Below are 24,129 nucleotides of genomic sequence, written 5' to 3'. Positions count from 1 at the left end.
CTCCCCACCTCCTCAACCCACAGCCACCCCACAAGGAAGTTTCTGCCTGCCTAACCCCTCGGCACAGGCACTGCCGCCACACAACACGCAGCTCCACAACACACGCCATCAATAACACATCACCCAACAGACACAAGAGTTACACACACATGGGATACTTTCCCCACAGTTTTGCTTCAAGCAACAACAAAAATTTGAGCGGAGAGAAGGGGCTCTGAGTCTTGACAGAACTGCTTCCCCCCCACCCCCAATGTCTTTCCCAATGGCCCTGGGCCATACTTGGGAAGCTGACCCAAGGTCTGTTACTGGTTTTAATCTAGTCAGCTTCCTGCCCCTTGGTAGGCTGGTCCAGTCGGGAACCCCCCACTCCGCCAGCCTCTGGCCATCCAGCCCTCAGTCCAGGGGGGCACCCTAGTTTTCCAGCCCTCCTGCCATCCTCAGGTGCCAAACTCCGGGCAGGCCCTGCTGCCTGGGGTCACCGGTGAGTATCTCCTGCTGCGTGTGTGTCCCACTTCACCAGGCCTGTGCAGACAGGGGTCCCAGCTCTGTCAGCCTCTCTCTGAGCAATGCAAATGGCTGAGGCTCCCACCCTAAGGCCAACTCAGGCTCAGGTCAGTTGGCTGAACCTGTGCTCTTAACTTGGGAGTTAAACTGCCTGGCTGCTTCCCTGGGCCAACCTCCAGGAACTTGTGGAGGGCACCAGCCAGATGGCCAGTCCAGGCTGGTCTCAGCCAGTGCCTGGTGTGAGTGAAGTGGGTTCTTGACCCTTCAGGGCAGGCAGCTCCAGAAGCTGGGGGCTGAGGCAACTAGCGGGCCTCTGTGCATCAGGCTCCTTATCCATCAACAAGGGATAGTGATAACCCCCCTAAGGGCTACATTTTTTAAAATTATTTTTTAAAAATTAATAGCGTAGTTTTAGAACCAAGCCTGGCTACTGTGATGAACTTAGTCCTGACACCCCTTGAGTCCACTTCAGGATTCTGCTCGTGTCCCCCATTCTGAACCCCTCCTTAGTTCTCTGTAGTCTGGCGTGGGCACCCTGCCCTAGTGCTGGCCTCTCCAGCCGCCCCCAGCCTGTCCAACGCCATGCAGGGATGCCGTTCACGCTTCTCAGGTTCAGGAGCAGCAAGGCAGGCCTCTCACTCCGTGTGAGCATGCTGGGTCCCCCCATCTTCCTCTGAGCAGGTGTCTGCATGTCGAGGGAGAAACCCTGGAAAGCCATGGGGGGAGGGGAGAGAGGGAAAGGACTCTCCTTCCTAAGCCTTCTCAGGCCCTAGAAGCACCTGGCTGGTGGGAGAGCAGCCCCTTCCCCCCCAGTCTTCAGCTGAGCCTGTGGCTGAGGTGGGGATCAGTTGGAGCTCCAATCACACAGCTCTCTGCAACCCCAAGCCCCCAGCCCTGTCCCACTGTCCGTACACGAACTTGGCAAATACATACAGCAAATACGTACAAATACATACAGTTCCCCAGACACTGAGGTCCTCGTCACAAAGCGGGACTAGGTCCTCACCCCTTTAGGGGGAGCTTCAGGATACCCTTGCCAATCAGGTAGCCTGGACTGAACCTGTGACTGTGCAGTGGGGGGGCTCTGTCCCTCCCAGAGGAATCCAAGTTGGTTAGGGACATTCCTATCTGCTTCTCTGCCAGTTAAGGGGATGCCAGCCACTCCAGGTGTCCACTCAAGCTGATCCCATTAGCATCCACCCACCTAGGTAACTCCCTATGGGACAGAGCTGAGGGGTCTCCTGGGGTCCCCTGGGGCAGGGTTCATAAGGCTGGAGGTGCTAGTTGGGGCCACCTGGAAGGCTTCCTGGAGGAGAGAAGTCCAGGCCCACTGTGAGTGGGAGGCACAGGCTCTACCAACCAGGTGAGACAGGTTGAAGTGAAGCCCAGGTATCCCTGTCTGAGCTCATGCCACTGGCCACTGCTTTCTACCCTCACCCTCCCCCACCCCCCCACGATCCTCCCTGCGGCTCCCTGTGGCCAGCAGCTCTGCAGCACTCGGCTCTGCTCCATTCTGCTCAGCTCCGCTCCAGGAAGGCCACCTCCTCCCTGCCCTCCTCCTCTCCCTCCTCCTGCTGTCACCACTCACCGCTCATTGCCTCAAGGGGGTGGGGACCCCGGAGCTGGACACACCCCAGCATAGCCCCAGAACTCAGCTGGTCGGACGGGACACGGTCGGACGCAGGACCCCGGAGCCCTGAGGTGGGCAGTGTGCCAGGGTCCCTCACAGCCTCCTCAAGGTCAGTGCCAACTGGGGATGAAGCCATTCTAGGGTCCTTGAGACCCATGGAATCTACCTAAGACCCCACCCTACACCCAGACCCCAAGGTGGGCTTTATCCCACGTGTACCTGAGGCAGGCAGGGCCGGGGGGCCAGGGGCACCCCTACATCAATAGGATGGCTCAGGTCCGTGGGTCTGTCAGGAGACGCCCCAGGTTGGGGGCCAGCTCTGGCCTTGTTCACAGAGGCCTCGCCGGGGACACCCTGCACCGGCCATGGAGAGCTAAAATTGGAAAGTAGCGAGTGGGAGGCAGCTGACAAAGCTATTTCGCGGGCTCTTCACTCTGCTCCGGTTTCAAGCTCCTGCTCCAATAACCCGATCCTCAGGGCCTCCCTTCCCCCACCTGGCCGGTGAGGAGGTGCCACAGCCCTCAGGCCAGCAATGCAGAAGTCAGATCTGGCAGCCCCCTGACATGGGCAGGAACCCCAGACGGTCTTCTCTTCTCTGAGACTCCAGAGGGGCCCACTGAGAACACTTATCCCCTCCCAGGTTGACCGTGTGACCTTGACAGACCCCTGCCCCTCTCTGACCCATGACCCCTCCGTCTGTGTAATGAGAGAACGCTGAAGGTGGGGGCCCAGGAAAGCTGGTTATAGGACTGGAAAGGAAGATTTGGGGGAGGGTCTGGGGTGCGAGACAGGCCACCTCTTGGTTCAGCCTAGCCAGGAAGAGCCCCTAGGCATGTCCTCCCTGTAATTTGGGCTCCGAATTACCGGTGAGGTCCTTGGGAAGGCCCTGCCTGGGTGAAGCTGGAGCAGGATAGGAAGGGCGTAGCTGCTGACTGCGGTTCTCGGTACGGCCATCGGGTCTCCTGGGGATGAGTTGGCAGGAAGGAGTGGCTGGGCTCACCCTGAGCCTGATACTGATCAGCACCTTGGACAGTATCCAGTGCCTTCCCTGGTGCCCACCTGGCCCTGCCTGGCCCCACACCTACTACCCCAGGGCACCTCTTCAAGCAGCACAGGCTCAACCAGCATCCAGGACCTGAATGCATGGAGCACGGAGAGGGGGTTGGTGTGGCCACAGACACAGGGATACGGCAGGCTGGAGCTCAGGGACGCATTGGGGCAGCGAGGCTCAGGGAGAGGCTGGAGGTTGAATGAGACAGAGGAAGGCTGAGCACCGGAGGACAGACCTGGTGTGGTTAGGAGAGCTCAGGGAAGTAAAGGGAACTCAGCAAGGGGTGTGGGAATCAGAGAGGGAGGCATGGAGAAGGCCTGGGCTTTGTGAAGAGCTGAGAGAGGCTTACTGAGGGGAAGGGGAGCCTTGGGGGTCAGAATGGTGATTGGGGTGATGCAGATGGGGTTTCTCCACACCAAGGTCTTCTGAGCACTTGGCAGGAGCTGTTTGAGTAGAGCCCACCCGAAAGGTACGAAGGAGTAGATGAAGGTGAGGGAGGCTGAGAGTGAGATGATGCCTTTTAAGACTCTTCAGTAGGAGTAGGAGCTAGAACAGCAGTTGTGAGGGGGCACTGGATGTTGGGAGACCTGAGAGACCTGGGGTGGGGGCAAGAAAGAGGGGAGAATGATCACACAAGATCTCCAAGGGGCATGAGGTCTGTCTCTAGAATGGGGTCCCCACCACCTTAGTGGGGGGCCATGAGGTGAGGCTAGGCAGTACAGAGGACAGCAGTGGCTTCACCCAGCCGTCTCCCCAGCCCCATCCAGGCTATGGGCATCAAGACAGCATTGCCTGCGGCAGAACTGGGCCTGTACTCCCTGGTGCTGAGTGGGGCCCTGGCCTACGCCGGCCAGGGCCTCCTTGAGGCTTCACAAGGTAACAGCAGGGCCCTGGGGTAGGCGGTGGGGCTCTTATTCCCCTGGAGACTGCAGGATTTCAGCCAGCAAGGCCAGAAACTTAGAGGCTCCAGACCCAGGGTATTGTTTCCTAGGCCCTGGAGGGTGGACTGAGCTGGGCGCAGTCACCAGGGACCAATATGTCAGAGGCACTGACAGAGACCCACATTCATAGCGAGACCCAGAGAACAGCAGAGGCAGAGAAAGAACCCCAGACCCGCTCCTCTCCCCCTAGGATGGGGGTGACCCTTGCTGTAAGGGCAGGCTGGGGACATATGTGTAGCCCCCTCTTCCCTGAAACTATACTCTGTTCTCAGATGGGGCCCACAGGAAGGCCTTCCGGGAGTCTGTGCGACCTGGCTGGGAGTACATTGGCCGGAAGATGGTACGTGCCCCACACCTCAGGGTGCCTGACTGAGATCCCTGGCCCCTGGCCCATCACTCCCATCCCAAGCCCTCCCCGCCTCTCCCCAACCCCAGATGGTCCCATGGAACAGAGGGCTCATGAGGGGGAGGGGCTCTGGCTTGGGATTCAGGACTTTTACTTTTTCTACTGGCCCCTCCTGTGCCCTCTACCCCAGGTCCTGCTCGTTTAGTAAATAAATCAAGATGTGCTTCCACAGGGGCCTCGTATACCACCTTTCCCAGGAACCATGCAACAACGCGCTGAGCAGGCCAGGATCTTAGAGGGGCAGTGGGGGCCTCATGGTGCCCTTGCTCCTCCCTACCTATCTGCCTGGAACTTCCCTCAGGGGAAAGGCAGGGACCTCCAGCTATGCCCTCTCAAATTCATAAGAAGAGCATGGGGACCGGGAAGGTGCTGGGCCTCTCACCAGCCCAATGCCAGCCCATCCTGCCCCCTGCCTCACCTTAACCTGCCTGCTTCCTCCTGCCCGGGCCTGCCAGGACGTGGCTGACTTCGAATGGGTGATGTGGTTCACCTCCTTCCGCAATGTCATCGTCTTTGCCCTCTCTGGACATGTGCTGTTTGCTAAACTCTGCACGATGGTTGCCCCCCAGGTGAGCCAGACCCGAGCAACCCCTATCTTGCCCTGCCAGCTTCTCCCCAGCTACAGGGTTGATGGGAGATCCACCGTGGGGTCCCAATTGTATGCACAGGTACATGAGGTTTTCTCTTGTCCACAGCTCCGCTCTTGGATGTATGCTGTGTACGGGATCCTGGCCGTGGTGGGCACGATGGGCCCTTGGTACCTGCTACTGGTGCTTGGTCACTGCTTGGGTCTCTATGTGGCCTCCCTCTTGGGTCAGCCTTGGCTCTGCCTTGGCCTTGGTCTGGCCAGCCTTGCCTCCTTCAAATTGGACCCCCTAATCTCCTGGCAGGTGTGCAGTAGGGCAGAGCAGGGGTGCAGGGTGCTGGGAGAGGGCCCTGAACTTCTCACCCCGTCCAAAATCCTTGCCTCCCAAATCTCCCCAAGCATTTCCGTCCCTTTCCCACCTGCCTCCAAGTCTCGGCCCATGAAGTATGCCTCACCCACCTGGGGTCGTCTCCATCGCAGCGGGGACGCATCCCGCACCTTCCCTCTTCTCAGCATGGAACATGAATTGGCCCTCAGTGGCCAGTGGGACTACTCTGGAGGAGAGGAAGGGGCAGGACCAGGCTGGGCCCTGCGGGAAGCTGGGTGAGCTTCCCAGAGATGAGGGACGCCTGGTGAGCTGGTGGCCTGTTCTCTCCCATCCAGAGCGGGTTTGTAACAGGCACTTTTGATCTTCAAGAGGTGCTGTTTCATGGGGGCAGCTGCTTCACAGTGCTGCGCTGCGCCAGCTTTGCCCTGGAGAGGTGTGCCCACCCTGACCGTTGCTACTCACTGGCGGACCTGCTCAAATACAACTTCTACCTGCCTTTCTTCTTCTTCGGACCCATCATGACCTTTGATCGCTTCCACGACCAGGTGAGAGGAGATCCTGCAGCCGCCCAAAGCCGGGCAGCGCCTCCCTCTGCAGACAGGGCTCCCATGGCAGAGAGGGTGCGTCCTCATCCGTGAGCAGGACTCCAGAGCCCAGCCAGACTCCCTCCCTCCTCAGATCCTGGGGTGGGACACACTTCCCCTCCGACATCTCCCTCAGACAGGGCCCTGCCTCCCCTCATGGGGTTCCCAAGACATGGCTGGGTAGCCCCTGGCAGGCCCTGAACCAACTCAGACACCAGAGAGCCCTGACTGCAGTCTCCGGCAGGACTGCCGGGACCTTCCCAGGCAATGGGTGACTCCCCACTCAGACAGGCCCCTCCGGAGGGCCTGCCGCCCGTCTCAGACACTTCGCATCACCCAGGTGAGCCAGGTGGAGCCGGTGAGGCGCGAGGGCGAGCTGTGGCGCATCCAGGCCCAGGCGGGTCTCAGTGTGATGTCCATCATAGCCGTGGATATCTTCTTTCACTTCTTCTACATCCTCACCATTCCCAATGACCTCAAGTTCGCCACTCGCCTCTCAGACAGCGCCCTCGGTGGGTATGAGGACACAGAACTGCTCCCCCGTGTCACAGCTGGGAACACTGACTTGCTGTGAGGGCACAGCACCTGGGGTGGGGGCAGAATATACAATTTGAAATGCAGGGAATTTGCAGATATTTTTGTCCTGTGAGGCCAGAGCAAGGGGCATCTTGCAGAGTCACTCACTCCACTGCACTGGGGCTTGGGCCTGATTTCCAGAGCCCTCAAGAGACCTCCTTGGGGTAGGCCAGGCCCAGTTCCACCCCTTGGAAGCGGGAGGTAGGGTCTCTGGGCAGCAGTCTAGGGGCAAAGACCTCTCCCAGGACCTGGGGAGAGTATCCCAAAGGGAGTTCTGGGCTCAGTGCCTCCACTGGGATTTGGGACCTGGGCAGGGGAGGCCACATGACCCCCAGGCAGTGACATCACACTGTTCCCAGCTGGCCTGGCCTACTCAAACCTGGTATACGATTGGGTGAAGGCAGCAGTCCTCTTCGGCGTGGTCAACACAGTGGCACGCCTGGACCACTTGGACCCGCCCCAGGCCCCCAAGTGCATCACAGCGCTCTATGTCTTCTCTGAAACGTGAGTACAGGGTCGTGGGCTTGTGCCCCTGGGATCCTCACATTCCCTTAGCCCCTTCCCCAACCCCCCAGGTGCCCTGCTCCTGGCTAATACACACCCCTCTGCTCTCCTCCATAGGCACTTTGACCGCGGCATCAACGACTGGCTTTGCAAGTGAGTTGGGGGGTGGCATAGGGGATGGTCAACCTGCCAGGTGTCTGAGCAGGGCAGTGCCAGATGGGGCCACCATTTTATTTATTTTTTTAAAGATTTATTTATTTTTATACAAGAACTGGGGTACAGGCCAGAGGCACGGGCGGGTGAGAGGATTCACCAGAGACAGAGCAGGGAGCAGAACAAGCAGACTGACTGAAATACACTGCTGAGGGGAGCAGCGGGCAAGACAGGAGAGGTCTGCCGCACCATGTGGGAATCTCCCTAGCTGGCTGGAAATTGAACCCGTGCCACAGAGGCTGTGGACAGCCCCACAGCGCTGTGCTCAACCCGCTGTGCCACCTGGGAGGCCTTGGGGCCACCATTTTAAAGTTCACCTCTGGCCCAGAGGAAGCAAGGTAGGTAGTGAGGTCTTGGCAAAGGTTTGGGGCAAAAGACACATAGAGGTTCAGACTTGCGTGCAGGCCCTAGAGGTGGAGAGACATGTTCAGAGTAGAGACGCACAGCAGGCAGCCTGGACAGGACTTGGCCACAGTGGCGCTGCAGGGAGGACTTGACTACTGGGGGTATCAGGAAGGAGGAGGGATAGTGGGGCAGTTTTCAGAGGGGGCATCCGTTTGACAAATGCCTTGTTGGAATCTAGGAGACATCCTCATGTAGGTTCAGGTGTTAGAGTCTGGGGGCTTGAGGTGCAGGGAAGTCTGGAGGACTCATGTAGGTGTGAGCACTATGAATGTGGTGGATGGTCTTTAGGCCCTGGAAATGATTAAGTCCCAAGGAGAGCAGAGAGGAGAGAAGGGATAGCTGAGGTGGGGCCTGGAATGACTCTGCTTGTGAGGGACTGACAGGAGTGGTAGAGGAACAGGAAAGTGAAGGCCAAGTTAGGGAGGGTCATCCAGGTTTATTGGGGGCAGCTGTGGCAGGGGAGCTAGGGAAACTGAGCAGTAGTGGTGGTGGCTAGTCTCTCACTGGAGAGGCAGGGCGGGCGGGGGCGAAAGGAAACTAGGAACTGCACAGGGTCCCAGTGCACACAACTCCTGGGAGAAGTCTGGCACTGAAGGGAAAGACGGGGGGAGTGGCTGAAGGAAGAAATGGGGTACGTTAAAGATAGGGAACAATGGACATGCTTGGAGCCAAGAGCAATTATCGCACAGAGAGGAAGTTGCTGATGATACAGGACTGAGGGTACTTGATGGAGTGAGGTTCCTGAGGAGGGAGGTCATGGAACCAGAGCCAAGCAGAGGCCTGGACTCAGGTTGAGAAGGAAGAAGAAAAGCCAGCGTGGAGGCAGGGTGGCAGGCAAGTGTAGAAAGGTGAGGGATTCTACCCAGAGGTTGAAGAAGGAGGCAAGGTCTAGCTGAGAGATGCAAGGTTGGAGGAGGCAGCATCTGTGTGCCCATGTAGCTGCCTAATCCCCCACCACACCCACTCAGGATTGGCAAGAGGAGAAAAGGGTGAAGAAGCCACTGCAGAGCACAGCAGGAGAAGCTGAGAAGAGAAATCTTGGTACTGAGAACCCAGGCAGAAGTTAGAAATGGTAAATTCATGGTCTGTAATATGTGAAGGTGTGAGATCTTCCCCATCAAGGCTTAGCTTCTTCTTTTTTTTTTTTTTTAAAGACTTATTTATTTATTTATGCAAGCACTGGGTACAGTCAGAAGCGCGGGAGGGTGAGAGAATTCACCAGAGCCAGAGCAGGGAGCAGAACAGGCAGAAGGACCGAAGTACACTGCTGAGGGGAGCAGCGGGCGGCAGGAGAGGTCTGAGCGCCATGTGGGACCCTCCTCCGGTGGCCGGGGAGCAGCTGGGGATCGAACCGGCGCCGTGGAGGCTGTGGGCAGCTTCGCAACCCAGCGCTCAATCTCTGCGCCACCGGGGAGGCCCAAGGCTTAGCTTCTTGAGGAAAAAGTAGGTGAGCGGTCTCCCCCAAGGGGTGAGACGGAAAGAGTGAGTCTTTCAGATTATTTATAACAATGGCTCATTAAACATAAGCCTGGCAAAGAGGGTGGTGAAGATAGAAGGGGTCACAATATGAAGATGTTGGGATGTGTCAATGAGATTAAATAACTGGAGCTGGGGTTACAGTTCAGGGAGGGATGGGTAGGGAATGGTAATTAGGAAGGAGTGAAATTTCAAGCGCTGACAAATTTGTGGTTTGAGCAGTGACTGAGGCGGTGTGGAGAGGAAACCATTGGAAATGAGGTCAAGGAATGGAGAGGTCGGTGACTCACGGGTCTTCTACCAGATTCCTTTAACAAATATTTATTGAGCACATGCTATGTGCCAGGTATTGTTCTAGGCACTGGAGATAGAGCAGTGAACATGGCAAAGATCCTGACCTCATGGTGCCTATAGCTTAGTGGGGAGAAACAGACCATAAACAAGCAAACAAACATGTAAATAAGATACTTTCAGAGAGTAGTTAGCATTATGAAGAAAGTGAAACAGTGGGATTGGACAGAAGTTGGCCACAGGGCAGAAGCTTCTTTGGTTGGGATCTAGGTAGGCCTTTGAGATGAGATTGAACTGAGACCTGAGTGATAAGGAAATCTGGGGAAGAGAATTCAGGTAGAAGCAACAAGTCCGCAGGCCTTGAGGCAAGAATCCGCTGTGTGTTGGAGGGACAGAAGCCAGTAAGGTCAGAGCATAATGAATGAGTGGGGAGAATGGCAGGTGGTACAGTCAAGGAGGGAGACAGAAACCAGACAATGTGGGGTTTTCTAGCCATAATGAGGGGATTAAGTGTCTGATTGTAATGGGAAGCTACTGGGGGGAGAGGAGATTGATCATGTGATTTGAGTTATTGAGTTTTGAGTTACTGAGTTTTTTTATAAGATTTTCTTTATTTTTTTTAAAGATTTAATTTATTTATGCATAGAAGACCTGGGGTATAGGCCAGAGGTGTGGGGGTGAAAGAATTCACCAGAGACAGAGTGGGGAGCAGAACAGGTGGATCTCCTAAAATATACTGCTAAGGGGAGCAGTGGGTGAGACAGGAGAGGTCTGCTGCGCCAGGTAGGTCAGCTCCCTGGCCGGGGATTGAACTCAGCCTGTTGTGGTGATAGCTCTGAAACTTAAACCCTAGGCCGCCAGGGAGGCCCCATTATTGCATTCTTAAAAGATGCCACTAGCTGCCAGGTGGTGAACACGCGGTGGGCAATGAAGGCAGGAGGAGAGAGATGATTTAAAAGACTGGCAATAATCTATGGCGAGGGGCTCGCGCAGACTAGGATGGTGGTAGTGGAGGTGGCACGCAGTGGTCGAGACTGAGGGGAGCCAGTAGGATTGGCTGACTTGGATGTGGCTGGACACCAGAACTAAGCATCCAAGATGGTGTCTACACTTCTGGCCTGCAACTGAATGAATGGTAGTATCGTTAACTGAGATGGGGATGAGGAGGGCTTGGCGAGGATGGGGCATCAGTCATTCAAGTGAGCTGTCTAGCTACAGTCAGATATATGGGTCTGGGCTAAAGACACAGATTTGGTGCTCATCAGCATAGAGACAGTATTCAGAGTCTTGGTTCTAGATGAGATCATTTGAGAAGTGAACAAATATAACTAGAGAAGAGATGAACTTGAAGACTGAGCCTCCATGTTATGAAGCTGGGTAGGGGAGGCTGAAAGTGTTGATGGTGTGGAGAGGAGCTCTCCTATTATGTATCCTTTGCTCTTTTCCTACCTATGTTTTCCCAGCTGTCCCCTCTTCTGCCTTTCCCACAGGTATGTGTATGACTACATTGGTGGGGAGCACTCTGAGGTGATCCCAGAGCTGGTGGCCTCTGTGGCCACATTTGCCGTCACGACTCTGTGGCTTGGGCCTTGTGACATTGTCTACCTGTGGTCACTCCTTAACTGCTTTGGCCTCAATTTTGAGCTCTGGGTACAGAAGCTGGCCGAGTGGGAGCCCCTAGCACAAATTGAGGTGAGCAGGGAAGGACTGGAGAGGGGTTTACTGGGTCACTGGATGGGGTGGTACTGCTCTCCGGAGTCTTCCAGTCATACTTGGCCCCCAGTCCAGAACTTCCTCACCACCAGCTTCCTGGCTGTCAGGGCAGTGGGTATCCTGCTCTCCCCACTTCTGGGGTTGTGGGACACTCAGGCCTGTGTTGGCTAGGCCTGCCCTCTCTCCAGGACTGTTTCCCCTTCGTTTTTTTTTTTTTAAAGATTTATTTATTTATGCAAACAAGAGCTGGGGTACAGGCCAGAGGCACAGGAGGGTGGGGGGTGGGGGTGAGAGGATTCACCAGAGACAGTGGGGAACAGAACAGGCAGACTGACGAAATACACTACTGAGGGGAGCAGTGGGCGAGACAGGAGAGGTTTGCTGCACCATGTGGGTTGCTCCCTGGCTGGCCAGGAATTGAACTCGTGCTACAGTGGCTGTGGACAGCTTCATAGGTTGCGTCTTAACCCTTGTGCCACCAGGGAGGCCCCTGTTTCCCCTTCTTTAACAAAGGAGAGCTGACCTGAGGCTCTCAGAGACACAGGCACAGGCTCAGGACCTGGGCGGCCATGTGGGCAAGGTCTCTGACAATCATGTCCTCTTTCTCCTCTGCCTCTTGCCCCATCGCCGATGCTTTCCTGGACTGGGCAGTCCTCTCTGTCGGGGCAGATGTCCCGCAGGGTCCGGGCCCTCTTTGGGGCTGTGAACTTCTGGGCCCTCATCATGTACAACCTCGTGAGCCTCAACAGCCTCGAGTTCACAGAGCTGGTCGCCCGGCGCCTGCTACTCACAGGTGAGGTGCTACCCACAGGTGTGCTGGGCATGACCCCAAGGGCTGTGACCTTCTGAAATGCCCCCACCCCACCCCGGCACTCCAGGGACCCAGCAGGGAGGGCCAGGTGAGGGGGGGAGGCATGGGAAGAAACATGTGAGAGGAGGCGTGCTGCTCCCAGGGATTGACAGCCCCCATCCCACACAGGGTTCCCCCAGACGACACTGGCCCTCCTGTTTGTCACCTACTGTGGTGTCCAGCTGGTGAAGGAGCGAGAGCGAGCCCTGGCACTGGAAGAGGAGAAGCAGGACAAAGAGAAGCCAGAGTAGGTGGGAGGGGGGAGAGCAAAGGGCTCAGGTCAGGGGGACGGGGCCTGACCAGTAGAATAAAAGACTTTTCTACCACAGATTGGCTGTTCCCTGTCCTGCCCCAGGCAGTCTTCTGGCTCCTGGTCCATGCTGGATAAGGAGAGAAGGTTCTGGGCCTCAAGGGGGGGTCAGGCTCTTGGTACACAGAGTGTGAGAAGGCACCCACATGAAGGCAGAGACCATGGACCCCACACCCAGCAGCTAAGCACGGAAGCCCTAGACCTGCAAACACCTGGTCACTGATTCTCAGAGCACCTGATTCCAAACCCTGAGCTGCTGACTTGAAAGGCACTTTATTCTTCTTCAAGGAGATGACTCATGCTGCAAGGTGCACGTGACGGGGACACCATCAGACAGGTGAGGAAATAGTCCTGAGGAGAAATTTACCAGCACACGCAGCCTGACACTCGTCCCTGTGGTTTTGGCTCAAGAAAACCGGGTGACAGGAGACAATGGAGAGGCCTGAGGTTTCTTGGCCCTGCCCAAAAAGCTAGGATTGGGCAGTCATTTCCCTTCCTTCACACAGCCCCTCAGGCATCATAATGGGCTCCGGCCTCTCCCAGACTCCTGCCTGGAGCCCCAGAGGGCCAGGCCTGTGCGGCCTGGGGTGGCGGCGGAGCTTAGCTCAGGCCCATTGGGTCCGTCACATCTTGGTCAGGCGCAGCACGTTGAGGCGCACGGGCAGGAAGGAGGCCCCGGCGGCGTAGGCGATCTCCCGCAGGACGCCCTCCCACTTCTTCTCCTCCTCGTTGTATCTGGGGATCGCAGCGGGGACAGGGGTGAAGAGCTGGGTCAGCAGAGTCCAGAGTGGGGCCCAGCAGGAAGGGATGGCTGCGTGCAGGAAGCCACCCCAGGATCAGCCCGCAGCCCCAGGCCCATCTCCAGGAAGGTCTGTCCCCAGAGAATTCTCCTGCTCTGGGAAGGGATCCCCTCACAGGGTCCAAAGGACACCCAGTCCACATTCCAGGAAGGGCCACTCTCAGGATTCCCACCTCCATGAAGTCCGTCTCCCTCTAGGAAGGTTTGCACCTCCCTGCTCCTGAGAATTTCTCCACTCGACCCTCTAAGAAGTCCCCCCAGCCCCACTCTCCTGGCGGTGCTGCTCCCCTGTGCAGGGTGGCTGCAGGGACAGCCAAAGGTGCCCAGTTTCCCAAAACCTCTTCCCCCCACCCTAAGGAAGGACCAGCCATGGAGAGCCTCGGCTTGGAGAAACTGGGGTCCAGCCACTTCTCAAACCTGACCCCAGCCCTGTCCCCAGAGCGAGCATCCAAGAGAGAGGGGAGAGGAAAGGCCTGGCTGCCTCTCCGTGGCCCCCTCTATTCCCCGGGCCTAGTTCCATGGGTCTGTGCCCCACGCAGGGGCAGCGCCACAGTCGGGCACAGTGCCGTGTGTGCACGCCCAGACTTTCCCACCCAGCCGCAGAGCCAGGGCTGAGCCGGGCGGGTTTGCTGTCCCAGATGCTGTCCCAGCTGCTGGCTCCCTGGAAGAGGAATCAGCTCTGCCCCCAGGGGAGCTTTAGGCACCCGGGTGCCCATCCATGGTGCCCTGATTCTCCCTCACCTCCCCAGGGCGGGCTCACCTCCAGATGTCATTGAGCTCTGTGGGAACCAGCTCCCCGGACTCTGTCTCCAGGGTGGCAAAGCCGCCGATGGCATAGAGGGTGCCCGACAGGCTGACCAGGCTGAGCGAGCTCCGCTCCTGCGGGAAGGCTTCAAAGGGTGCCCACCTGGAGGGAAGAGCGTGTGAGGAATATCAAGGGGGCAGGGGTCTCAGCCAGTCAAGTCGCTGTCTCCCGCCCTCAGCATCCACTTCAGCTGCACCCACAGCTTCCGCTGCACCCCGCTCCCATGCTCCCTGCACAACCTCTGTTTCCTGACTCTCAAGCTTCCTTCATTCCTCTCTCCTGGCTCCCACCCTCCGGGGCCCAACCACCAGAGGACCCCAGCGCACACCTCTGCTGAGCCCTTTTCTACCTCCCACCAGGTCACCATCTCAGATTCCGTCCGATGAGTCATCCGCCCCTTTGTCCCTCAGGCCTGGGCCTCAGCTTCTCCCATCTGTGCACTGTTGACACCTCATCTCTCCCTCCAGCCCAGACCTGTCTCTGCCCACGTGGGCTCCTCCTGGACACCCCCAGGCACCTCAAATGCACAAGTCCTAAGTAGACCCTCACTTTCCCTACCTAAGCAGACGGTTCTCCAATAAATGGCCCTCCACCCTCACTGACAAGCATCCCCAACTTTCTCTCAGCAGCATCCAATCAATTGCTAAATTCTATTTCTTCTGTCTCTTAAACGTTTGCTACTCAAAGTATAGCATGTGGGCCAGCAGGCTCAACGCCACCTCGGGGGTTGTTAGAAACGCAGATTCCTCAGCCACACCCCAGACCTGAAAATCAGAATCTGCACTTTCACTGGGTCCCCTGCAGATACCTGGGCTCACTGCCCAGTGTGAGAAGCCGGGGTCAGGTGTCAGCGCCTCTCTCGGCCCCACCTCCACTGTACACTGCAGCCCTAGCCACCATCAGCTCTTGCTGTGCAGCTGCACCCCGGCTCCCCCAATCCCTACTCTGTGCTCTACAACAGCTGCCACCATAGATGGGAGCTGAAAGCCTGCCAGAGGCATCTCATTGCCCTCAGGATACAGCCCCTCAGCCCCATGCCCATCTCCAGCCCCACCTCCCGCCCTCCCCACACCCCATGGGACCTGAGCAAAGACATTGCCTCCAAGGGCCCACCTTTTTCTCCTGTCTTGCCACTGACTTTTCTTTGCCTGAAGCATCCTTCTCTCACCACCCCTTTGGCTGCCAGCTCAGTTTTCTCCTTCCTGACCTCCCAGGACAGCGTTGCTTCTGTTTTGTTCACCAAGGTCTCCTCAGCACCAGGCCAGTGCCTGGTGTGAGTCAGAAAGAGGAGCCTGATGTCTTCTACTTGACACCTGGGTGCTCTGTGCCACAGACCAGGTCTGCCAAGCCCTCGCCCCAGACTGCTGGGGAAGCCCTCTCGTGCACGCATGCAGAGGACCAGGCTCAACAGTGCAGACCCAGGACAGTGTGTATGGCTCCCACAGGGCAGACGCGGAGGCCAAGCCAGGCCCAGAGTCCCACAGCCCAGAGCTTATAGGACCCTTGGTGCCTGGTTGTCCTGGCTGGGGAGAGAGAGGCAGGAGCCGTACTTGTTGTCAGCGATGCTGTACACCTCTGCAGAACTGGTCAGCCCTGTGTCTGTGACCCCAGCAGCCACAAAAATGCGCCCATCATGGATGGTGGCCCCAAAGAGTGATCGGGCTGTCTGCATGGGTGCCAGCTCCTTCCACTCGAACTTCTTAGGGTCATAGACGCACATCTTGTTCAGGCACTTCCTGTGGGGTGGGGGACAGTGAGCAAACAGGAGGTGGCAGGAGCAGGGCAGCCTCTCCCCTGGGCCAACCCTGCACTGCCTCCTGACCCGCCTCAGCCTCGGGGCCAGCGTCTTCCACCTGCAGCGCTCCTCCAGGTCTGCGCCTCACCTGTTGCTGCCTTTGCCACCAATGACATAAACCAGGTCCATGTGGGAGAGCACGGCGTGGCCATACACGGCATAAGGCAGAGGGTCCGATTCGCCCCATTTGAAAGACCTGGGAGGGACGAGAATAGGGCGAGCGCCCACCTCAGGCGCAGCTCCAGCCTCTGCATTCACCACCCACAAGAGGCAGCTCAGGGCGCCCCGATGCATCACCGGAACTCCCCCGACCCTCGCTGCCGCGCGCCCACCCGACGTCCTACCCGCCCCGCCCCGCCCCTACCCGGTCTAGGCCCCGGCCCCGGGCTCTCGCCCCGCGGCCCCGCCCCGCGGCCCCGGACCGCCCCGGGACTCCAGGCTCCCGCCCGGATCCTCGGCCCCGCCCCAGCCCCGCTCACAGCCGGTCGTAGCACAGGACAGAGTCCAGGCTGAGCTCCGCGTCCTTGAGCTCGCGGCCGCCGACCACGTAGATGGAGTTGAGGGCCTCTCCCAGGCCGAAGAGGCAGCGTGGCGAAGGCAGCGGCGGCATCCCCAGCCACTCGGAGTCCAGGTGGTCGAACTGCGGACCGGGCGTGGAGTCAGCTACCACCCCAGCTCCAGCCCCCCCCACCCCCAAGGCCAGCCCGTGCCCCAACCCTGGTCACAGGAGGAGAGGGGCTATTGGCAGGGCATGTGCCTCCCGGGGAGGCTGTCCCTGGAGAAGCGCCCTCCTTTCATAAAACAGAGCAGCCAAGGGCGCCCCTCTTCCCCACACAAGGTAGAGGCCGCTGAGACGGCCCTTGTAGTACCATGTTGGGATCCTTGGTCAGAGCTGAGAAGGGGCGTCTGAGAGCAAGGTCCAGCTGAGGCCCTAGGCCTCCCCCAGCCCAGCTTGCCAGTGAGGGCTGGCGACTCTGGGTTTCCATCAGCCGCTTCAGAGGGAACTTCCCAGTAAGCCCTGCCACTCAGCCCTTAAGCTCTGCAGGGCAAGTTTATCCACTCCACAGCCTTATACTAGTGATTCAGTGGTTTATGTTCTTGGAAGGCTTTCTGAGGGCTGATCAGTCCGCTAATGAATACTTTAGAAGCATCATTTAACTTTCAAACAACCTTGTCAAGCAGGAATAATACCCCTATTCACAAAGAGGCTCCTAAAGAATAAACAATGGACCTCGATGTTTGACTCATAATAGTGGAACTGCACCCCACCCTCACCCCCAGGCTAACCCTGTCACCAAGCTACCCCTCACCTCTCACATGGCGGGCTGTCCCTGGGCACTCCAGCTCATTCATTCCCATCTCTGTCCCTTGCTCACCATTCCTGGCCACAGGCACTACCGCTCTCCTCTCCTGCCTCCTAATTCCCCCAACTGACAAGATTGAAACCTACATAGCTAGTTCAGAAAAGCATTTTTGCCCTTGGAGGTCCCACAGTCACCCTGGGCACCCCACCCTAATGATTCCCTGTTGGAACTCAGTTTCCTCATCTGTACAATGGGAGGACTACAAGATAGGCCCTTTAGGACACTATCCTGGCCCTCAGGTAAGGACCCTGCCCTTTAAACTGCCCTTCTGCCTCCTTCTCGCTGGGCCTGCCCCCAGCCTTTGTTCAGTGCTAGGGCCTCCATATCAGACACTTGTGGGATTAACATCCTCCTGAACTGACACACCAAAGTTATGCAGCTTAGCATCAACCACCTAAGACGGTCTTCAGTCTTAGGGAACCGGCTGTCAGTGAACCTCCCTGGTCTACAGCTCACCCTAGACCCAGGGACGCTGTGCAACAAGTAGACAGCGGGGTCTGTTGGGCTTCAAGGCTGCTGCCTATGACCAGGCTCCAGGACTGGCTGCCTCCTCCCGGGGCTGGCCAGGCACCTGCAAGAAGTAAGCACTCATAGGGTCCTCCTTGTTCTCCTCGTTGTAGAAGAGGCCCCCGGCCACGAAGACCTGGTTCTCCTTGGTCACCAGGCTGACGTGGTTCTTGGGGATCTGCGTAGAGAGGGATGCACAGTAGCACTCGTTGGCCGCGGGATCATAGGCCATGGCGCCCTCCTCACTGATCATGAAGATGAGGTCCTGCAGGAACATGCCAAAGCGCAAAGTGTCATTGAGGATCCCGGGCAGGACTCGCTCCGCGTCGTCCTCATTCTCCTCGGCCTTGGCTTCAGGCGTGCCCTTGTTGTCTGCCTTGGCACCTGCTGCCTCCTTCCCCTTCTCCTTCTTCTTCTTGCGCAGCACAGTGAGGCGGCCCTCGTGCGCATCCTTCACCATCTGCACCTTGCGCAGCAGCTCGGGCTGGGCCCGCACGAGAGGGTGTCGCTCCACGCGGCTTTCCAGAAAGGCCCGCGGCAGCAGGCGGCAGCGCACGCTCTCGAAGACCGTGGGCAGCGCGCGCTGGCGCTCCGCCTGCGCCTGGGCGTCGCCGGAGCCAGCCCACTGCATCACCGCCTCGAACACGGCCTCCTCCTTCTCCACGTTGAGGCTGTCGCTGGAGATGATGGCGATAAGCTCATCGGCCGAGAGCCCGAGGAAGTCGGCGTCGCGCGCCACGAGGGCGAAGCGCGAGCAGATGAAGTCGCGGGCGGCCACCGCGAGGCGCGCGCAGTCCAGGAGGAGGCCGAGGCGGAAGACGGCCAGGCAGTTGGAGAGACACAGGCGCTTCTGCAGGAAGGACACGCAGATGGTGAAGATGGAAGGGATCTGAAAGCGGTGTGCGGCGGCGAACAAGTCCTGCACGCTCGCCTCGTCCAGCGCGATCTCCGACGTGTACAGGTAGTGCAGCACCTGGGCCACCACGTCCGGGGACACCTCCTCCAGCCGCAGCTCGCCCGCCTGTTCCGGCTCTGCCAGAAAGCGAGCTCGGAAGTAGGGGCTGCAGGCGGCCAGCACCAGGCGGTGGCACGGAAACTCGCGCTCACCCACCCGCACCACACAGTCAAGGAACTTGCCGTGGTCCAGCATGTCCTTGAGCCCATCCTGCAGGAGCGTCTGCTGGTACAGGCGCTGCTCCTCCGCCTGCTCCAAGCCCAGTGCCATGGTGGGTGGCCTTGGGTGCCGCAACCTTAGCAGCGGGTTCCTCTCCCAAGTCCCCGGCTTTCCTGCTGGGTCTCCCCGGGTCTAGGCAGCTGTCTTCTTCGCGGGGATATATATAGAGGTGGGCTGGGCCCTGTAAGATGAGCTGCCTGACTTCTGCACATGACACAGAGGTGACAGCTGGTCAGATGCCCCTTCCCAGAGCAGGCTTGACTCAGCCCCCAGGACTCATGGGCCCCCTGAGGGGTGTCTGGGCCCACTGGGGAAGAAAGAGAGCATCCTGTTTCTTTTATCTATCTATCTATCTATCTATCTATCTATCTATCTATCTATCTATCTATCTATTTGGGATTCTGCATTCTTTGGTAGGGCAGTGCCTCTCAGGGACAGAGATGACCCTCAATTCAAGGACGGGCAGCATTAGAGTCCCTCTTCTAATATCTTCCTTCCTTTATACCTTCTAGGCCTCCCCGTGAATGCCTCTTCTCCCCGCCTGGAATAACTCACTCCAGCTGCTGCTGTTACAGTGCGCTTGGGCTTCCTGCCCAGTGACCTGGGGCATGTCATTCACTCACTGGGGACCTGGTTGCCCCACCTTTAAAATGGAAATCCTTTACTGCTTTCTCCACCTGCTCCGAGACCCTCCTTGGACTGTGTAGAAAAGCAAGAAGGTGCCCTAGGTAAACAAGGTCTTCATTTTCCTTTGGGATCTGGGGCAAAGTCAGATCTCCCTGTTGAAACTGTGTCCCTTCCTGAACAATGAGGAGGTCAAGTTAGGCTCTAAGGACCTCAGTTTAGTTCTGCTGAAATCCAGAAACATGTGTCCCTGTGGATTCCCTTTCACGTGGCTTTAACATCACAAGGTGTCAGACACATTAGAAAACTAACTTCCTAGTATTTGATTCTCGTAGACATCTCAACTATCTAGGGAAGTGACCTTCTAGATTCCAGTATTCAAAAAGTAACACTCTAAGAGTGTAATATTCTGTTGATAGGACTCTAGCTGTCTGTGCTCATGGTTCCTTCCACACTGAGCTTGACCTGAGCCAGCCTAGTTTCAGGGCCCTCACATCTGTCTAAGGGGTCAGAATAGGGGCCCCAGAATAGCCAGTCCTGATAACCACCCTACTCTGGACTCCTGACAACCCCCCTTTACACACACACACACACACACACACACACATACCAGCCTCAGTCACCAAAATTAACTTGCTCCCAAAGTGCCAGAGGCTGCAGCTGTGGGTTAAATTTAGCCCCCGGGGTGCTGGTGGAACTGTTATGGGGCATTCTCCCATCATTCCTCTGAGTCATTTGTTTATAACCTCAGGTTTGGCTGTCTGGGGGATTGCAGAGGGGATCTCTCAGGCTGGGCCAGGACTGAGTCACCTTCCCCTTTGTGATCTTAGCAATATCACTGCCTGTCCCTGCTGAATGGTATCCCCATTTTCCCCCGCACGCCCCTCCACCCCCGCTGGCCCAAACAGGCCTAACAGGAGAAAAGCACACAGCGAGGTCCTGGAAATAGTTCTGTGGCTCCTTCATTACCTTGCAGAAAGGACAAAGGCCCACCTAAAGAGGGCAGGTGCTGGGCCCTGGCTGCAGGGCATTTCCCACAAGCACCTTCCATGTGAAGACTCTAAGAGACCAGGTGACTTGGCCAAGCCACACAGCTGGCAAGTGGCCAAGACGGGTGAAGCAGATCTGCCTGCCTCCCAAGACTGGGAATCCTTCTACCTGCTTCCCACAAATGAACCCAAAAATGTCCATTAATCATAGTGCCGTTTCCCAAGACCAGGACAGAAGGTACTGACTGAACAATTAACTGATATTTATCAAGTGACTCAATGATGTATTTTTAGATCATGATGAATCCCATAGTGCTATCTCCTTACCAAAGCATTTCACTAGAATATTTATATGTGGCTCCTTCATTCATCGAGAACCTACTGTGCACTGCTTAAAATGCTGAGGACTGAGCAGTGTATACATCGGGCAAGAATTCCTGTCATTATGAAGCTTATGTTCATTGGAGGTTGGGGTTGGGTGGGTGGGGATAACAACAAATAAATAGTTATACAGAAGGATGTCAGATGATGATAACAGCTTGGGTGGCAAGTATCGGAGATGGGGGATGGGAAATGAAAGGTGGCGCTGATGCTGGAATCATCAGGATAGACTCATTAAAAGGACTGCATTTGAGCAGGTTCACGCCTTGGGAAAAGAAGATTTCAGGCCAGGGAATGGCTGGAGCAAAGGCCCTGAGGCAGGAGAGCACCTGGCCAATTCCAGGAACAGTGAGGAAGCCAGTGGGACTGAGGCTTTGAAGAAGGATGTGAGTAGGAGGAGATAAGAGAAATAATAGATGGGCCTCCCTGGTGGCGCAAGGGGTTAAGCACCGCACTATGAAACAATCCACAGCCTCTGCAGCACAAGTTCGATCCCCAGCCAGCCAGGGAGAAACCCACATGGCGCAGCAGACCTCTCCTGTCTCGCGCGCTGCTCCCCTCAGCAGTGTATTTCAGTCAGTCTGTCTGTTCTGCTCCCCACTCTGTCTCTGGTGAATCCTCTCACCCCCTGCACCTCTGTCCTGTACCCCAGTTCTTGTATGCATAAATAAATAAATCTTAAAAAAAAAAGAGAAGTAATGGCTGAGGGAATCATGTAAGGCCATGTGGGTGAGTATACAGTGAAGTGGGAGCCAGTATTTATTTTTAAATTATAATTCTGGGGAAAGCAAAAATATACAAAAGTAGAATAATGCATTGACCTCTCATGCATCCATCACCCCATTTCGATGTTGTCATCTGGCGGTGACGAATACTGTTTCATCTCTGTCCCCACCCACTCTGTTGCTCAGCCAGGGAGATGCGCAGGGATCAGATATGGGTACAGGACAGAGGGGGAGAAAGCATGACCTCACGGCTTTTAGCTGAGTCCTAGGAAAATGTCACCTCACTTCATCCTTTTAATTTTCACTCATTTACTCTTCATACCAAAATTATGAGGGAGGTATTATCTCCCCCATTTTACTGAAAGTGACATTTAGATGGCCAGCAAATAAGGATCAGTTTTAAAACTTACAACAAGCCAAAAGTAATCAAAACAGTGTGTTAACTGGCACAAAGCTGGATTTATAGACTAGTGGAATAGAAAACATAGTCCAGAAACAAACCCTCATGGCCAGTGTTTTCTGTAGAAAATCCTGTGGCAGTTTCCTATAGAACTAAATATGCAACTACGATTTAACCCAGCAATTGCCCCTTTGAGCATTTATTATTTATTATTTATTCATGAGAAATAATAATGTATATTCATACAAAACTCTAGCAGCTATATTTATCATAGCAAAAGATTGGAAACAGCCCTATCCTCCTTCGATGGTAGAATGTTGTACACGAGAACCATGGAGCAGCACTCAGCAATGAAAACAAATAAATTGCTGATATATATATATATACAATAACTTGGATCAACCCCTAACAGAATTAGGCCAAGTAAAACATGTCAGTCCCAAAGATTACATCCTATGTGATTCCACTAATATAACATTTTGAAAGGACTAGAGATTTTAAAAGTACAGATTGGTGGCTGCCAGTGGTTAGGAACAGAGTGGAGAGAGACAGGAGGGAGTTATGTGTAGTTATAAAAGAGGCAAGAGAAGGATCTTTGTGGTGATAAAATGGTTCTGTGTTTTGACTATAGTTGTGGATACATGAACCTACACACATGGTGAAATTGTACAGAATGAAATACACACAGATGAGGACAAGTAAAATTAGGAAAATCAGATAAAATGGGTGAATTGTGTCAATATCAATATCCTTATCAATGTTTTATATAGGTTGTATATTTTACTAGAATATTATGGGGAAATTTGGTAAAATGTATAGGAAAACTCTCATGTAGCTGCATGTGAATCTATAATTACCTTAATAAAACTGTCAATTAAAATGATGATGTGGTAATTGGACATTTGGTGGTGGGTATGGTGTGATACATACAGTAGCTGGCATGAGAAGCTATATGCCTGGAACATTATAAAATAATGTCACCTCAATAAAAAGAAAAAAATGATTGGGGTCTTCCTGGTGACACAAGGGGTTAAGTCTCAGCACTATGAAGCTATCTACAGCCAAAGCAGCACAAGTTCCATCCCTGGCCAGGGAGTTGACCCACATGGCGCAGCAGACCTCACCTGTCTTGCCCGCTGCTCCCCTCAGCAGTGTATTTCAGTCAGTCTGCCTGTTCTGTTCCTTGCTCTGTCTCTGGTGAATCCTCTCACCCCCACCCCCCACCTCTGGCCTGTACCCCAGCTCTTGTATGCATAAATAAATAAAACAAATCTTTAAAAAAATGATTAAAGATCACAGAACAAAATTTTTTAGAAATCTCTACATAAAAAACAAACAGGAGAAGAAAAGGAGTTAGAAGAAACCAAGAAAAAACAACAAGAAACAAAAAAACTTCAAATATTGCTATTAGTGTTATCAGAAAGATGAGATGCTTATATAATAAAAGAACAAGCATTATTTAAAAATAGAACAAAGAAGAGTTTTTGGAAATTAAAAACTGTCATTACAGAAATTAATGTATCATTTGATAGAAGGAATAGAAGGTAAATTTGAGGAAATCTCTCAGGAAATAAAACCATAAATGAAGAATATAAGAGACTAGGTAAGAGAATTAGAGAAGTCCAATATCTACATAACAGAAGCTTAACAGAGAGCAGAGAAAAACACAGGGAAAAGAAATTTTTCAACTGTATTAAAGAAAGTTTCCAACCTGAGGGGACTACTTCATCAAGCATCCAATTCAACGGATGAGAAAAAATTCACACCAGGTTGTGAGAACTGACGACCCTGGAGACAGACAAAGGCCCTGGAAGCTTCAGAGGGAAAATAAACAGGCCACACAGATAGGATTAGGAATCAAAATGGCAACAGAAACACCAGCATCCAAACTTCTAAGGGGAAATGATCTCCAATCCAGATTCTCTACCCAGGCAAACTCGTTCCTGTGTAAGGAGGGTAAAACAAACTGTCAGGATCTTTAGAATTTAATTCCATGAAGTCAACTGCAACATAAGGCTCTAGAAATTAGAGATTTCTGCGATGAACGTAGAGGGGCACCATGTCAGCAGAGTGTGACAGGGAACCTGGCTGGGATGCAGGGAAGGGGTTTCTCAAGTCTCCTAGTGGGAAATGGGTTCAAACTCCTGTACCTCGGGGTCTCCTGCTGCACTGCTCGTGGGTTCTGGTGATGGCCCAGT

The 24,129-nt window shown here is 55.2% G+C and overlaps 2 protein-coding genes across 2 annotated transcripts; one reads left to right on the top strand and one right to left on the bottom strand.

Annotated features, from left to right (window-relative positions):
* Nucleotides 1-2,231: 2,231 nt before the first annotated feature.
* Nucleotides 2,232-12,365, top strand: HHATL (hedgehog acyltransferase like). The gene is made up of 12 exons (XM_037520120.2): nucleotides 2,232-2,243; nucleotides 3,943-4,061; nucleotides 4,399-4,466; nucleotides 4,988-5,101; nucleotides 5,228-5,422; nucleotides 5,782-5,991; nucleotides 6,371-6,542; nucleotides 6,966-7,110; nucleotides 7,228-7,263; nucleotides 10,986-11,187; nucleotides 11,860-12,001; nucleotides 12,188-12,365. The coding sequence occupies exons 2-12, from the start codon at nucleotides 3,956-3,958 to the stop codon at nucleotides 12,307-12,309; spliced, it is 1,512 nt and encodes a 503-aa protein (XP_037376017.1). The 5' UTR covers nucleotides 2,232-2,243; nucleotides 3,943-3,955; the 3' UTR covers nucleotides 12,310-12,365.
* Nucleotides 12,366-12,629: 264 nt separating this feature from the next.
* On the bottom strand, nucleotides 12,630-18,863 carry KLHL40 (kelch like family member 40). Its single transcript, XM_037520110.2, has 6 exons — nucleotides 17,703-18,863; nucleotides 16,247-16,407; nucleotides 15,856-15,963; nucleotides 15,523-15,708; nucleotides 13,928-14,074; nucleotides 12,630-13,103 (listed from the first exon to the last, which is right to left on the bottom strand). Exons 1-6 carry the CDS (start codon nucleotides 18,861-18,863, stop codon nucleotides 12,992-12,994), a joined length of 1,875 nt encoding a protein of 624 aa, XP_037376007.1. The 3' UTR covers nucleotides 12,630-12,991.
* Between the last annotated feature and the right edge of the window lie 5,266 nt (nucleotides 18,864-24,129).

The sequence above is a fragment of the Talpa occidentalis genome, unplaced genomic scaffold (genome assembly GCF_014898055.3).
Source record: "Talpa occidentalis isolate TD23 unplaced genomic scaffold, MPIMG_talOcc4v2.1 talOcc4.10, whole genome shotgun sequence".
Classification (NCBI taxonomy): domain Eukaryota; kingdom Metazoa; phylum Chordata; class Mammalia; order Eulipotyphla; family Talpidae; genus Talpa; species Talpa occidentalis.
This window is presented reverse-complemented; position numbering and strand designations above follow the sequence as displayed.

What these genes read in the sequence shown, in the direction of transcription:
- HHATL (XM_037520120.2), top strand. Translation starts at nt 3,956, where the DNA reads ATGGGCATCAAGACAGCATTGCCTGCGGCAGAACTGGGCCTGTACTCC. An exon ending in ACCCCCTAATCTCCTGGCAG is followed by an intron (nt 5,423 to 5,781) that starts GTGTGCAGTAGG and finishes TCTCCCATCCAG; the next exon opens with AGCGGGTTTGTAACAGGCAC. An exon ending in TTGATCGCTTCCACGACCAG is followed by an intron (nt 5,992 to 6,370) that starts GTGAGAGGAGAT and finishes CGCATCACCCAG; the next exon opens with GTGAGCCAGGTGGAGCCGGT.
- KLHL40 (XM_037520110.2), bottom strand. Translation starts at nt 18,863, where the DNA reads ATGGCACTGGGCTTGGAGCAGGCGGAGGAGCAGCGCCTGTACCAGCAG. An exon ending in TGAGTGCTTACTTCTTGCAG is followed by an intron (nt 16,408 to 17,702) that starts GTGCCTGGCCAG and finishes CCCGGTCCGCAG; the next exon opens with TTCGACCACCTGGACTCCGA. An exon ending in GTCCTGTGCTACGACCGGCT is followed by an intron (nt 15,964 to 16,246) that starts GTGAGCGGGGCT and finishes CGTCCCTCCCAG; the next exon opens with GTCTTTCAAATGGGGCGAAT.